The sequence below is a fragment of the Bactrocera tryoni genome, unplaced genomic scaffold, assembly GCF_016617805.1.
Source record: "Bactrocera tryoni isolate S06 unplaced genomic scaffold, CSIRO_BtryS06_freeze2 scaffold_7, whole genome shotgun sequence".
In the NCBI taxonomy this organism is placed as follows: domain Eukaryota; kingdom Metazoa; phylum Arthropoda; class Insecta; order Diptera; family Tephritidae; genus Bactrocera; species Bactrocera tryoni.
This window is the reverse complement of record NW_024396366.1, coordinates 6,274,750-6,290,179: the sequence shown is the minus strand read 5'-3', so window position 1 is coordinate 6,290,179 and position 15,430 is coordinate 6,274,750. Positions and strand designations below refer to the sequence as shown.

The 15,430-nt window shown below is 37.0% G+C and overlaps 1 protein-coding gene across 11 annotated transcripts in view; it reads left to right on the top strand.

Annotated features, from left to right (window-relative positions):
• Positions 1-15,430, top strand: part of LOC120781533 — a 146,396-nt gene that overhangs the window by 68,993 nt on the left and 61,973 nt on the right. For all 11 annotated transcript variants that reach the window (XM_040113762.1, XM_040113763.1, XM_040113761.1 and 8 more), the window contains one exon: positions 8,279-8,813. In XM_040113762.1, coding sequence (XP_039969696.1) covers positions 8,279-8,813 — 535 coding nt within the window. The remainder of the gene's footprint in view (positions 1-8,278; positions 8,814-15,430) is intronic.

The following is a 15,430-nucleotide window of genomic DNA, read 5'->3' as shown; positions in this document are numbered from 1 at the left end:
TAATTTATACCGAAGTTGATCAGCAGTTAATTTTTTTTGTGAGAAAAGATAGGTACAAATAGTTTGTACTTCTGTTAACTGTTCGACATTTAGGTATGGATTCCCTAAATCCCTTAGTGCTTTTTGTACAAAATCTAACGATGCAGCTTTTAGACCTTGGGGATGTTCGAGTCTCAATCACTGCGGCAATATTGCAAAGCATCGTATTCGACGCAAAAATGTAGCAACTTTTGCAAATGTCAAACGTTCGAGCAACTCAAATTTTGACATTTCTTGCGCGCAAAAGTGACAAAATCGGCATCAACAAAATTTATGATTGAAAAAATGAGGCAAGCCAAATCGCTCTTTATTGTTGTTTATAACTAATTATTATCATTAATTGTGTTTCACGAGACATCCGAAAATGTGATAAATATATATCTGGAGGATAAAATCGAATTGCTTTAAAGAGGTTTTGATATTACTATTGCCCTCTTCTTTAAAATTTCGGTCATAAGCCACTTTTTGTTTCCTTGCTTTTTTGTATTTAAGAAGCAAACTACACTCACTATCCACCAAGTTATCCACTGTTAAAATGATTAAAAATTCATTTTTAAGACTTCTTAAACTTCACTTCTTCAATGCACCTGCACGCCGCGCAAAATATTTGTTTAAGTATCAGCTGAGTATCTGCAAAAAAACATCAGGGATGCAATATTGCCGCAGTTATTTGCTTGCTCGAACATCCCTCTTTTTTTTAGGCTAATCTGCTAGTCGAATCGCAACCAGTTAGAGAGTGTAATGCTGGCAAAATACGATAAATGTTTTCGCCAAGGGATTCAGCAGCCAAATGACATCCTGAAATGTATTTATTCTTATATGAACCGTCGAACCACAGACTTGAACAACCTAGACGTGCTAGTTTATTCCAAAAATAAATTCCCAAGATAAAAAAAAACATCTGTATCAACGCTAAGGATTATGATATGGGCAGATTGGATTTTTACTGCGTGAAACATGTGAGAAAACATCCTTGAATCGGCTTCTAAATGGTCTGAATATAAGTCGGGTACTTCAAAAAACGAAGAGCCTTGTAATTTAAAACATTTTTTTGGATCATTAAATCCTCCACAAATATATAACTCGCAATCTTCTGGTACTTGTATGTATCTAGGAGCAGCAGCACAGAGGAATCGAACGAGCTGAAACTTATTTTCAGTGCTGGAAAAGAAGTTTTTATAATTAGTTGGGATTTTTGTGTGATCATTTGTAATTATAAAATTTTTAACCGTTTCACTTTTACTCCATAAAGTTGACTCCAAATATTTTATCGAAATGTCATCATATCTGTTAAATACAATATCTATGCGTTTTACATTTAGCTGCAAGAAAAAATTATGAATTGTTTTGAAGAATGCCTCAGCAAAATCCCCAAACGTGTTGAATTTTTTTAATTGGATTCGATGAACAAGTACCATACCATCAACAATATAAATTTTCGAAGTTTCTAAATTTAAAACATCCTGCCGCCTGTTTGTATCACAGTTAAAATTAGTTTGAATATGTTGGTCATAATTACCATTGATGATTTCGATCGATCACTTGGATATGAAAATATAATGTTTTCACCATACTTATCAATGAGTAATGATTTTATAACGCGGTTTACTACAAAATAGAAGAATTTCAGTGAGTTCAGCTAGTCGCTTAGCCAATAATGACACTTCAAAAGACTAAGATGTTAATTGATGTTTTATTTCATCCATCAGCTTCTCAAATGCCTGTATAAGTATGTCATGTGGTATTTTATTTTGAAGTCTACCTGCTGGATTTTTTGAATTTCTTGGTAGTCGTAGATAATTACGATAACAGTGTTTATGGTACCTCATTTCCATCGCAAATAAATCAACTGGATGTTTGCAAGTGCTAATTTTTGTGTAAACATCATCTTGTTTTTTTCGGGCAGTATTTAAAATTTGTTCCGCTGCCGAAACCTCAGAACACATAAGGTTTTTGTTTTTATTTTTTGTTACTTTACCGCAGATTAAACAATATTTTTCTTTGTCAAATTTTAAAGAAGCTCTTGATAACTTACGGACAGATTCAGTACCAGAAACACTTGCTTCTTCTGCAGAAGAGGTGGAAATAGAGAGATTCTCCTGCTTATACAATGCCACTTCTCGACGCCTTATTTTTTCAAGTTCGATGCCATGAACAATTGTGTTCATTGAAGTCTGTATTATTTTTTATTTTCTCACTAATGTCATCTTTTCTCCGATTTACTGCATTTTGAATGCTGATGAACGATTGTGGTTTCGGTTTCTTAACTAAATTATCCGTTTTTTCACAAAACAAACACGATACTTCGTTTAGTCTTCGCTTCTTTACATTTATCATTTGTATTGACATGTCCACGTTTTTGTTTAACTATAACACTAATAGAACACTTCAATACAAGAAAACATCAATAATTTTGCTTAGATACAACAATATGAACAGTTAAGCACTAAGAATTAGTTGCTACTGACTTTTACAAGGGCTACGACACATCGACGCGCATAGCGAAGAGAGGGGGGTGGGGCAAAGGGAAAGGGACCAGTACAGTTGCCGGCAACATGTTTTTTTTTGTTGTTTGGGATCTCAGGTAAAAGAATTTGAGCTTAGTTGCCGGTCCTCGCATTTTACATACTCAACTTCCTTTGGCGCCTGCACTAGGGGGAGAGTGTTAGGTTCCGTGCAGCGAGGAGGGTCGATTCCATTGCCGGACGTCATGATCGTGCAATCATCAGTGTACGAGGTGATAGAAATTCCCTCTGGTAGTTGGGGGAGTTTCCTGTTTAATTCTTCCCAGTTTAGAGTTGTAACCTCGAAACAATGCGGATGATTGTCAACCGTTCATATAGTTCATAGTCCACCTTTCCAGCCCTGAAAGGAGCGTAGACCTTTCTATGTCTTCAAGTAGCGTTGTGTGATTGACTGTGTCAGAGGCTTTTGACAAGTCCAATGCTACGGGAATTGTCCTTTCGCGGGGTGGTTTTTAGTTTAGATCATGAACTATCTCAACATTTATAACGCTAAATGCTGTGGTGGTGCTTTGTACTTTGCGGAAGCCATGCTGGTCATTTGCATGACTCAGATGGTGAGAGAAAGTCGGGTTTAGCAAAGCCTCAAGTTTCTTCACTACTGAGTTGTCGGACGATAAGACTCCCCTTTGTTGGCGGGTTTTCCAGGTTTTTCAAGTGTATGTAGTGGGACCACTATTCTGATTTTACCTACAACGGGTATTTAAAAAGTGGTCAACGCCAGGTTAAGGTCTTTGATAAGGAAGCTTAGATGCTTTAGCATCAGCATGTTAATTCTTATTTATTCCGCCAGTTCCATTCCCTTACGATCGATGACAGGCATGAATACCAAAGGTCGTGATGCGCGTTTAAGAACCAAGCGTCAAAGGCTTTTGATAAGTCCAACTCCACTATATGGGCGTTTATGACGCTATTTGCTGTTGTGGTGCGGTGCGTTTTGGGGAAGCCGCGCTGGAGTTCAGCTCGGCTCTGATGGTGTATAAATGTCGTGTGTAGCAAAGCCTCAACTACTAAGGAAAGAAGGTTTATAGTTGTATTACGATAAGGCTCTCCTGGCAGCAGGCTTTTCAGTTTTCAACAGTGGGACCACCTTTCCGATTTTTCACACAGCGGGTATGTGAAGGTTGGTCAGTCATAAAAAGACGACCTTGGTGCGAAAACTTACTCCCATCTAGCGTAGTAGATTTAACTTTAGATGCCTTTGCTTGGTTGACGACACTATGAACTTCATTGTTGGTGAAAGTAAGTGGTGCGCAGTCTTTTAAGTATTTTACGCAACCGTCTACGACACATACGACTGTTGCATTGAATTTCGAGACGGTTATTGTCGTATCTCTTCGGGTTGGATAAGGAATTGACAGTAGTTCAAAGCTTGAGGTGCTTCACCAATTTCGTCCGCTTATATTGATCTACCTGGAGTAAGGGATCGCGCTTATTTGCTAAGACTACTACCTCATCTGCGAAATTTTGCCATAGTTCTTAAATGGGATCCCTACAAAAAGATGTATATCGAAATTCTTTTCGTACAAAATTCTGAAGTGACAAAATTCTGCATTTACAAAATTAAGTATTTACAAAGTTCTGTAAAAGCGAAATTCCGCACTGACAAAATTCTGTATTAAAAAAATTCTGAATTGACAAAATTCTGTATTGAAAAAATGGTGTATTGACTAAAGTCTGTTTTTTATTTGAAAATTTCATGTGCCAAGTGAGTTGCTATTAAATAGTCGTAAATCTTATCAATAAAAAGAATTAGTACTTAAGAAAAGCAAAAGATTTATAAACTCCAATATTAACTTAAGCGATATTTATACAAAGAAAAATAAATGAGAATTTTAAGTCCAAAATAACAATACAACAAACAAAAGACTTCAATATTAATTCAAATGATAAGTACATATGTATGCAAAAAATAAGAAATGAGTATTTCAAGTACGAAAAAGTAGTACATATACATTTAATTAGATTAAAAACAAATATTTTTTGCTATTCTTTTCAAAAAAGATACTTTTCCCAATAAGTTTTTTCAGTCTACACTAACAGCTATTACCATTGCAGCGTAGTGATCATCAGCTTTGTTGTACTTACTCACGGTGTACTGACTAGTTTAGGGACTTCACTGCATTGAAATTTTGTTTAGAATTGTTGAACTGCATTGCTCAGTTGACAACAACAACTTAAACGAAATCAATTAAAAAGAAGTAAAAAGCAAAACAGAGATAAAGAGAAATGCAAACAAAACCAGGTAGGTTATTCTGTATTTACGTAATTCTGTAAATAAATGATAAGAAATACAAAGATTTCTGTAACAAAACCCTGTATGCGAAATACAAAGATTTCTGTATTTCTTATCATTTATTTACAGAATTTCGTCAATACAGAATTTCGTCAGTACAGAATTTTGAAATACATAATTTTAGATACAGAATTTTATAATACAGAATTTTTAAAAACAGAATTTCGCATACAGGGTTTTGTAAACAGAATATTGTATAGTACAGCATTTCGTACCCAACCTTTCGGGCGGAATTTAAATTAAAAAGTCTTTCTTTTGCCCATCCTTATCTTCTTCCACAAAGTTTCCCATGAATGTTAATTAAAAACTAAAGTATATTTTTCGCAAATGTCAAAATGTAACAAAATAATCCGTATAGTGAGGACATTTCGTGCCCGAAGAAGTCCTACATTGCGATTCATTTGAGTTTTTATTCATTCCCACAACAGCCGGTTCTACAATACCCGAGTTGATCCGAATCCTGTATGCGAAATTCTGTGTTTAAAAATTCTGTATTATAAAATTCTGTATCTAAAATTATGTATTTCAAAATTCTGTAAAAAATATTCTGTACTGACGAAATTTTGTATTGACAAAATTCTGTATTTACGTAATTCTGTAAATAAATGATAATGAATTTTTTTATAAAATTCTTTGTATTTCTTATCAATTATTTACAGAATTACGTAAATACAGAATAAACTACCTGGTTTTGTTTGCATTTCTCTTTATCTCTGTTTTGCTTTTTACTTCTTTTTAATTGATTTCGTTTAAGTTGTTGTTGTCAACTGAGCAATGCAGTTGAACAATTCTAAACAAAATTTCAATGCAGTGAAGTCCCTAAACTAGTCAGTACACCGTGAGTAAGTACAACAAAGCTGATGATCACTACGCTGCAATGGTAATAGCTGTTAGTGTAGACTGAAAAAACTTATTGGGAAAAGTATCTTTTTTGAAAAGAATAGCAAAAAATATTTGTTTTTAATCTAATTATATGTATATGTACTACTTTTTCGTACTTGAAATACTCATTTCTTATTTTTTGCATACATATGTACTTATCATTTGAATTAATATTGAAGTCTTTTGTTTGTTGTATTGTTATTTTGGACTTAAAATTCTCATTTATTTTTCTTTGTATAAATATCGCTTAAGTTAATATTGGAGTTTATAAATCTTTTGCTTTTCTTAAGTACTAATTCTTTTTATTGATAAGATTTACGACTATTTAATAGCAACTCACTTGGCACATGAAATTTTCAAATAAAAAACAGACTTTAGTCAATACACCATTTTTTCAATACAGAATTTTGTCAATTCAGAATTTTTTTAATACAGAGTTTTGTCAGTGCGGAATTTCGCTTTTACAGAACTTTGTAAATACTTAATTTTGTAAATGCAGAATTTTGTCACTACAGAATTTCGCGACGTTAGTTTTCAGAATTTTGTACGAAAAGAATTTCGATATACAGCTTTTTGTAGGGATCCCTCAAATGTTTAGTATACACTTGCGTCTCTGAAGAACATACATAAAATGCATTCATCGATTTTTACGGAATTTTTCAACAAAGAGGTTGAGTGCGGAATCAAATGTCTGGTTTCGAAGCGTTCAGAATGTTGGAAAAGGCCTTCGGTGATAATTGTTTGTCGCAAGCAAATGTTTTTGATTGGTACAAATTATTCAACTATGGTCGAGAACGCGTTAACGACGAACCACGTCCAGGACGACCATCAAGATCAACTGATGATCAATACTTTAATAAAGAAAGGTGCTTGAAAATCGACGATTAACAATCAGAGATCTAACTGGCATCGTTGGAATATCGGAATGATGAGTGAAAACCATCTTGAAAGATCATTTGGACCTAAGAAAAGTGAAAACAAGGTTATTTCCAAAATCAGTAAATTTTTTCGGAAAATAGGTCGGTTTAATGTCTATGAAACACAGCTCAGGATGTCAAGAAACGTATTATTACTGGCGATGAATATTTGATCTATGCTTACGACTCGGAAACAGACGATCAATGTGACAAAGATGGACCGATGCCGAAAAAACCACGCCAAAAATCAATGTTGACAGTTTTCTTCGATTATCGAGGTGTGGTTCACAACGAATTCCTTCCGACTGGCTGAACAAGGTATACAATTTGAGTATTATGCTTCGTTTGTGCGAAGCTATTCTTAATTATGGGTCGACAACTCTTGGTTTTTTCACCATGATAATGCACAGTCGCATACTGCATTGACTCTTCGTGAGTTTTTCGCCAAATTTTCAACCAATATCATGCCGCAACCGTATTCGCCTAAATTAGAACCATGTGTCTGAAGGCAATAACCTTTAACAACTGTTTCGAGAATTGGAAAAACCGTTGGCACAAGTTTATTGGGGCCAAGTGGGATTGTGGGGAGGGAACGGCATAGAATAAGAGTAAATTTGGAACTTTAAAATGATAAGCAAAGTCTTACTATTTTTTGCTCATAGTAGTAAGTCATAAATCCTTCTCTGAAAACTTTGTTCATATATAAACATTCATATAAATTTGTGCTTGTTTTTGCACACAATTCATTTCAACGAAATTGGCGAAAAAACCCACGATATCAATTAAAATTACCTTAATCAACTGATTAGAAAAAAATGGCGCATAGTGGGTAAGGTCCACTGCTACGAGCTATCTCTTGTGCTGTAGAAAATTGATAGGTAGGTACTTCTTCTTTTGCTATATTGGCGTAGACACCGATTACGCGGTTATAGCCGAGTTTACAACAGCGTTCTTCCTTTTCGCTGCTTGGCGCCAATTGGAGATTCCAAGTGTAGTCAATTCCTTCTCCACCTGGTCCTTCCAACGGAGTGGTGGTCTTTCTCTGTTTCCCCCATTCGGACGACATGACCTAGGCAGCGTATCCGTTGTTTTTTAATTCGCTGAACTATGTTTGTCAATGTCGTCGTATATCTCGTACAGCTGATTGTTCCATCAAATGCGATACTTGCCGTTATCAATGCGTAACGGACCCTTAATCTTCCGCGAAACCTTTCTGTGTTGGCAAAATTTATTCTGCGTTGGAGTTCGAGGCTGACTTTGCGGTTGGTGGTTTTAAAAGAGACGAAATTATCTACAAGATATAACTATCAAAAGTGATGTGGGAGCCAAGTCGCGAGTGCAACGACTGTTTGTTTGATGACAGGAGATATTTTAGATAGATTTTAGATAGATCTTGCCCTCGTTCATTACTAGACTCATTTGCCTCGCTTCTTTATCCAGTCTGGAGAAAGCAGAACTAACGGTGCGGATGTTGCGGCCAATGATAAGTACTATTTTATATTACTTCTATCCACCATCAAACATTATAGAAGATTTTCCCTAATGCGGGTAAAGTCTGGGCTGTCAACTCAAAATTTATTCTAGATGCAACATTTTCAGTTGTCTATTTTTATGTTTTTCAGAAAAAACAGTTCCTCGAATCAGCTTTAAATACTATGACTACAGATGTCATGAAAGAGTTTCAGAATGCTATATCCATTTTAGACGACCAAGAATCAGCAGTTACTGACAAAGTTAACGCTTTGCATATTATCAGGGAGAGTATTGACGACATAGATTTTGCAAATAGTTTCGTGAAAGCTGGCGGCTCTGTATATTTAATTCAAAACCTAAATCACACAGATTGTGAAATAATAAGTTTAGCTGCCTACATAATTGCAGAAATGTCACAAAATAACCCAGTATGTCAAAAGCATTTTGTTGATGCAAACACAATTCCAGCACTTATGAGATGTTTAAATCAATCGGATGAAGTTGCAACCAGTAGTTTACATGCAATATCATCTTTATTACAAAATTTTGGACCTGGTCTAGTGGAGTTTGTGAACGTAGATGGGATACAAATTTTATTAACCTGTTTGGATGTAAACAATGCAAAAATGTTTGTAAGAGTTTGTTTCTTAATTGGAAAATTAGCAGAACGACAAGATTTGCGAGGTAAGTTTTTTGTGAGAAAATGTTTTAAACTGATTTTCTGTGTATTGGTTAGATTTACATATACTATAGATTGGAAACAAGGTTTCTTTTTTATAGCCTTAGGTACTGCCAAATTGAGAATCTTTTTGCGGATTTGTGCTTTCATAAATATCGCAGTTGTATGAGAAGTGAAGGAGTACAGAGTACACAGGACCCAAAAGTCTTTTAAATGTGGGAATTTTAATCTTTCTATCCTTCGTACAGTTAGTTGTTGTTGTAACGGTTACCTAGTCCCGTTAGAATGGTAAGGTGCTTTACTTGCTACAGAATCCAGAACGAGGCTGCGCAAGTGTCACTCTCGATTCTCGCGGTAACTCGAGCTCGTCGTCTGCAATGGATGGTTTTACTCCAAGTACGCCATTCACTGAGAGGTCGTCAGTGAAAGTTTAATGGCTGCAATGTGAATGGCGGTCAGTGCATGTCTAAAGTTTGTTGCGTTTGGTCAGCGTATTGTTTTATGTCGTCGACGTAGTTGAGGAAGGACCTCTTGATTCAAGAAGGTGACTGAAGGATTGATTTCTACGAAATCACCCCAATAGAAGCTGTTAGGAGAGCAGTTCATTATGCCCCTTAACTGGCTCTGTACTTTGGCAATTATCGAGGTCATGTAAGGATAGAAGGAGCACAGGCTGTTGATAGTCACACCTAACATCTTAGGGTTATTGAAAGTCGGAATCTAAGCGCTATCGATTGCAATTTTTAGAACAAGTCTGTACTCCTACTCCAGTTAGTGAATATGGTCGCTGTGGATTTAGTGGGGGAGAGTGTTAGGTTCCGTGGAGCGAGGAAGCGGGAAGGGTCGGAGAGATAACCTTTTACTTTTGAGCATACGCCATCGATGTCATGATCGTGCAATCATCAGCGTACGAGGTGGTAGAAATTCCCTTCTTCTTCTTTATTGGCGTTGGCACCGCTTCCGCGATTATAGCCGAGTTAACAACAGCGCGCCAGTCGTTTCTTCTTTTCGCTACGTGGCGCCAATTGGATATTCCAAGCCAGGTCCTTCTCCACTTGGTCCTTCCAACGGAGTGGAGGTCTTCCTCTTCCTCTGATTCCCCCGGCGGGTACTGCGTCGAATACTTTCAGAGCTGGAGTGTTTTCGTCCATCTGGACAACATGACCTAGCCAGCGTAGCCGCTGTCTTTTAGTTCGCTGAACTATGTCAATGTCGTCGTATATCTCGTACAGCTCATCGTTCCATCGAATGCGATATTCGCGTGGCCAATGCGTAAAGGACCATAAATCTTTCGCAGAACCTTTCTCTCGAAAACTCGTATTTAAAATGTTTATTAGTTTTTTGCAATATAATTTCAAAGTTTAGTTCAAGAAACAAAACAGCAATTATAGTACCATATTAACCAGCATTGCTGCTTCCACGGCATTAAAACAATCAACTTCTGAAGGACGGCCTGATTTCAGTTTTTATCTCTTTCCACTAATTTTTTGCCCAAAGAATTTTCATATTGAAATCTTAGCTTTGGAAAACAGCTGTACTTGAAGATCAACATTTGAATATATGCAAATTCATATTTGTAGACGGAGAAGTTTTTTATTTTTTTTGCTTTTATTTTTGAAAATGTTCTCAATCATTACGGACAGTTTTCAAAATTTTTCAATTTGATTGGCAATTTTTTGGCCCCAAAACTGTACGTAGTTTCATTGACATCAGGAACGGAAAATTAATACAGTAATAGAAAAAAATAGAAAACAGTATTAGAAAATTTTGTTTTTTAGGGTCTACACAAATATGTTAAAAAACGCAAAAATATGCATTCAAATATGCAAAAAATACAACTTAAAATATGTATTTTAAATGCGTTTTTATTATTTTCTTAAATTTATAAATTAATCACATGTCAGTTTAATTTTGTATCTGCTATTTCTTCCGAGAAGGGCATTAAGCTTTTCAAAATATGCTTTATTTTTTAAAGTAGATATCAAGATTCGTACTTCTTTGACAAGATGGAAAGGTTATTTTATTTCTATATCTCGGGTTTCGATCCCTACAATAACATTTGACCGTTGTAAAGGCTAGGCAAGTTCTGCTTTGCATAAGCGAGGTCTGTAATTAAGCGGTGTGACTTAAACAACTCCTGGGACAATCGAGTGGCCAAACCATCGTCGCATTAAATGAATCTAAATTCAGTTAAATGTTCTAAAATAGTTCATCAACAATTAACCTTTAAAAATTCATTTTTCAAATTTGAAATGAAACTGTTAACAGTAGGAAACTGTGTCGGCACAAACTAGTAGTAGTAGTCTATGTAATCCATCTTAAGATACATAACTTGGAGAGCATTATCAACAGCCATTGCAGCGGGAGGAAGATTTCTTTGAAGGAGATGGAATGGACAAAATTCACCTTTCAATTTGATCACAGTAGTAAATCAAATAGTATTAAATTTTTAATAAGGGGGTGTAATACCCTTTTGTATTGGTACCAATTGGTCATGATGAGGCATTGACTGTACCAGCATTGTTTTTAGCACGCTCATACGAATTTTGTCCTATTCGGCCAAAATTGGATTTTTAATTGCTTAAGGCTGTGATATTGCTTAGTTATTTAGTCACATCTAGAGATAAAAAGTCATAAAGGACGGAAAATGCGCAAAAAATATCCACCCGCGTCCTTAAAATTTACGGAAAGGAATGATAATGGTTGACCGTTGTAAAGTCGTAGGGTTAAATTAGAAACGTTCTTAAATAAAAAAAAAACCGCCTACATCGCAACGTTGCAATCGACTACAACACGTGCTGATTGGGAAAAATATCGAGAGTTGAAGAGGGAACCGAAATGCACTTGCAGACAAAAAAAGAGAGAGGACGAAATGCGTGAATACGAAGAGCTCGACAAGCTTGCTCAAATAAAAACAAGCGAAATAAATGTGAATTTAACATAAAATATAACATTAAATACATCACCACCTAGAAAACTACACAAAATAACATACTTATAAATAAAGTTCTAGCATATTCAGCTATATTATAAAAGGTTGTTATGAGAGGTATCGAGGCTTCGGTGGACTTACCAACTGAAGAGCTCTAAAGGCCAAGTAGTTGTCAAAAAAAGTTAAAGAGTTTTCGATAGACTCTAGCGATGTTAAAGAAGCACTGAAATAATGTGGTTTTAGTATTAAATCAGCAGTAAATATTTTTAGCAGAAATAAAGTCCCACAACCAGTGTTCAAAATAGATTAAATGCAAACTACTAACCAACTAAAGAAAAATGAAACACCTCCAATTTTCTGTTTAAAATATCTGCTCCATCGAAGAATTATCGCTGAGGAACAGCATAAAAGAAATGAACCAGTAGGATTTAAATACAAAATATAGTAATTGTGGGGAAATCACACTGCAAACTAAAGGGGTTGCCATGCATATAAAGACTTAAAAATTAAATTGTCAGTCGGAATTCAAGCACATTGTAACTAAAGTTAAATATTCCTCCTAACAAAATTTTTTGAAATCCCTTTCCATATTTCAAAACCAGTAGATCTTAAACACAATAATACACAAGGGAGCTATGCAAACCTGATGATAAGCAACACGGCACAAATGTTATTGCCCCAAAAATCAATCAATTGGAAGCATTGAAACTATGATTTTCAACTCTTACCCAATGCATGACACAATTGGTATGTCTACAATGCAGAATGTGATTCAAGGAATAATCAAAGCACAAAACCAAATGTTGCAAACTTTTTTAAGTAAAAAATGAGCGTATTGAACATTTGTACTTATATGTAATGCTAGCGGTGTTAACCAATACAAATTGGACTTGTTAGATTTCTGGATGAAAATAATATTGATGTAATGCTATTGTCAGACATCTTACGTATAAAAGTTCAATTTTAATGGAAAGGCATCCGGGGGATTTGAAGCGGAGGGTTGGCCTTCAGTCTTTTTGGAGCTGGGAAGCTCCTATGGCATAATCGCTCGTCTGGCGGTCGTGGTTGCGTTAACGGAGACACTACTTCCTCTGACCCTGCTCTCGCCAGTGCCTCCCGCTTGTCAGGGAGTCTTCCCACTCCCGGAGGGGCTTCAAGGGCCCACTTCAAGCTGGCACTACTCATGCCTTTCCTACGAGGGTCATCGTGCTCATCCTTCTTTGAGCACCTTCGGTGTGACTCTCTCGAATCCGGTGCTTGCTACCTTCTCAGCGGCCTGCAGAGCGCCACTGCTTCTGTGAGCGGAAAGTTAGTTTTTCAAAAATTTAACTTTTTGTTATAAAAAAAATGAAAGAATCAAAAAATTAATTAAACCTAAAATAAAAAAATAAACTTACTTTGCTCATGTGCTTTCGCGTCGATGCGATGGACAAATGATTTGCCATCGGATTCAATACGATTTACCTTTATTTTTGTGAAAGAGCTTTGCGCTTTTTTTTTTATATTTCTGCAATTTAAGATCTTCTTCTTCTTAATTGGCGTAGACACCGCTTACGCGATTATAGCTGAGTTAGCAACAGCGCGCCAGTCGTTTCTTTTTTTCGCTACGTGCGAGTGCGACGACTGTTTGTTTGATGACAGGAGATATTTCGTCTTGCCCTCGTTCACTGCCAGACCCATTTGCGTTGCTTCCTTGTTCAGTCTGGAGAAAGCAGAACTAACGGCGCGGGTGTTGAGACCGATGATATCAATATCATCGGCATACGCCAGCAGCTGTACACTCTTATAAAAGATTGTACCTGCTCGATTCAGTTCTGCAGCTCGAATAATTTTCTCCAGCAGCAGATTGAAAAAGTCGCACGATAGGGAGTCGCCTTGTCTGAAACCTCGTTTGGTATCGAACGGCTCGGAGAGGTCCTTCCCGATCCTGACGGAGCTTTTCGTGTTGCTCAACGTCAGTTTACACAGCCATGCTTGTTTTGCGGGGATACCAAATTCAGACATCGCGGCATAAAGGCAGCTCCTTTTCGTGCTGTCGAAAGCAGCTTTGAAATCGACGAAGAGGTGGTGTGTGTCGATTCTCCTTTCACGGGTCTTTTCCAAGATTTGACGCATGGTTAAAATCTGGTCGGTTGTTGATTTGCCGGGTCTAAAGCCACACTGATAAGGTCCAATCAGTTTATTGACGGTGGGCTTTAATCTTTCACACAATACGCTCTATAGAACCTTGTATGCGATGTTGAGGAGGCTAATCCCACGGTAGTTGGCGCAGATTGTGGGGTCTCCCTTTTTGTGGATTGGGCAGAGCACACTTAAATTCCAATCGTTGGGCATGCTTTCGTCCGACCATATTTTGCAAAGAAGCTGATGCATGCTCTTTATCAGTTCTTTGCCGCCGTGTTTGAATAGCTCGGCCGGTAATCCATCGGCGCCCGCTGCTTTGTTGTTCTTCAGACGGGTAATGGCTATTCGAACTTCTTCATGGTCGGGCAATGGAACGTCTGCTCCATCGTCATCGATTGGGGAATCGGGTTCGCCTTCTCGTGGCGTTGTGCGTTCACTGCCATTCAACAGGCTGGAGAAGTGTTCCCTCCATAATTTAAGTATGCTCTGGGCATCGGTCGCTAGATCACCTTTGGGGGTTCTTCAAGAGTATGCTCCGGTCTTGAAACCTTCTGTTAGCCGCCGCATCTTTTCGTAGAATTTTCGAGTACAATTACCCCTGTCGGCCAGTTTATCAAGTTCGTTCATACTCACGCATTCCGGCGCTTTCTTTTCGTCTGTCAGCAAATGCATCTCGCTTCCCTCTTCAACTCTCGCTATTTATCCCATCCTGCAATGTGTTGTGGTCAGATAGGTAACGTTCAGCGAGGTAGGCAGCCTGTTTTCTCTCTCCGCTGCAACATTTAGTACTCCTCGTCGTACCAGCTGTTCATTAGCATTTTCGAAAACCAATGGTTTCGGTTGCAGGTGTACGTAAGGAGCTTGAAATGCCGTTACACAGTTCCCTTATACCGAGTTGTTGACGAGTGCTCTCAGAGAGCAGGAGTGCAAGCCGAGTAGAAAATCGTTCGGCTGTCTGTTGTGATTGCAGCTTCTCGACGTCGAACCTTCCTTGTGTTTGTTGACGTGCGTTTTTTTGCTGCACAGAGGCGGGTGCGAATCTTGGCTGTAACAATATAGTGGTCCGAGTCGATGTTAGGACCTTGGAGCACGAGTTAATTTACATAAAGTAAAAATGAGTCAAAAGAATATATTTTGAGCTACGCACCGAAATGTGTACTCTTTATTTATACTTCTTAAGACTAACTTTTTTACATGTTTCTTACTTTCTATTTATACTAACTAGTATGTTTACTTATTACTAGTTAATAGTTTGTTAAGATACAGATTATATTATTTGTGTAGGTTTGTTTACATACATATATATTGTTTGCTTAGATACATTTGCTTTGTTTTAAGGTTGTTGTGGTATTCAAACTCAATGTTGTTTTGATACTTGTTTGTTTAGGATTGTTTGTTGTAGTGATAGTGATAGTGCATTTCAATTGTTCCAACTCAAGGTTGTTTCTGCATTCTGGTTACTTGAAATAAAAGCTGTTGTTTTGATGTTTGTTACTATTATAAGAATACATTCCTTAACTCGCGCGCACATCTAAAACACTGGAGACGTGTCTTCCGTCTATCACA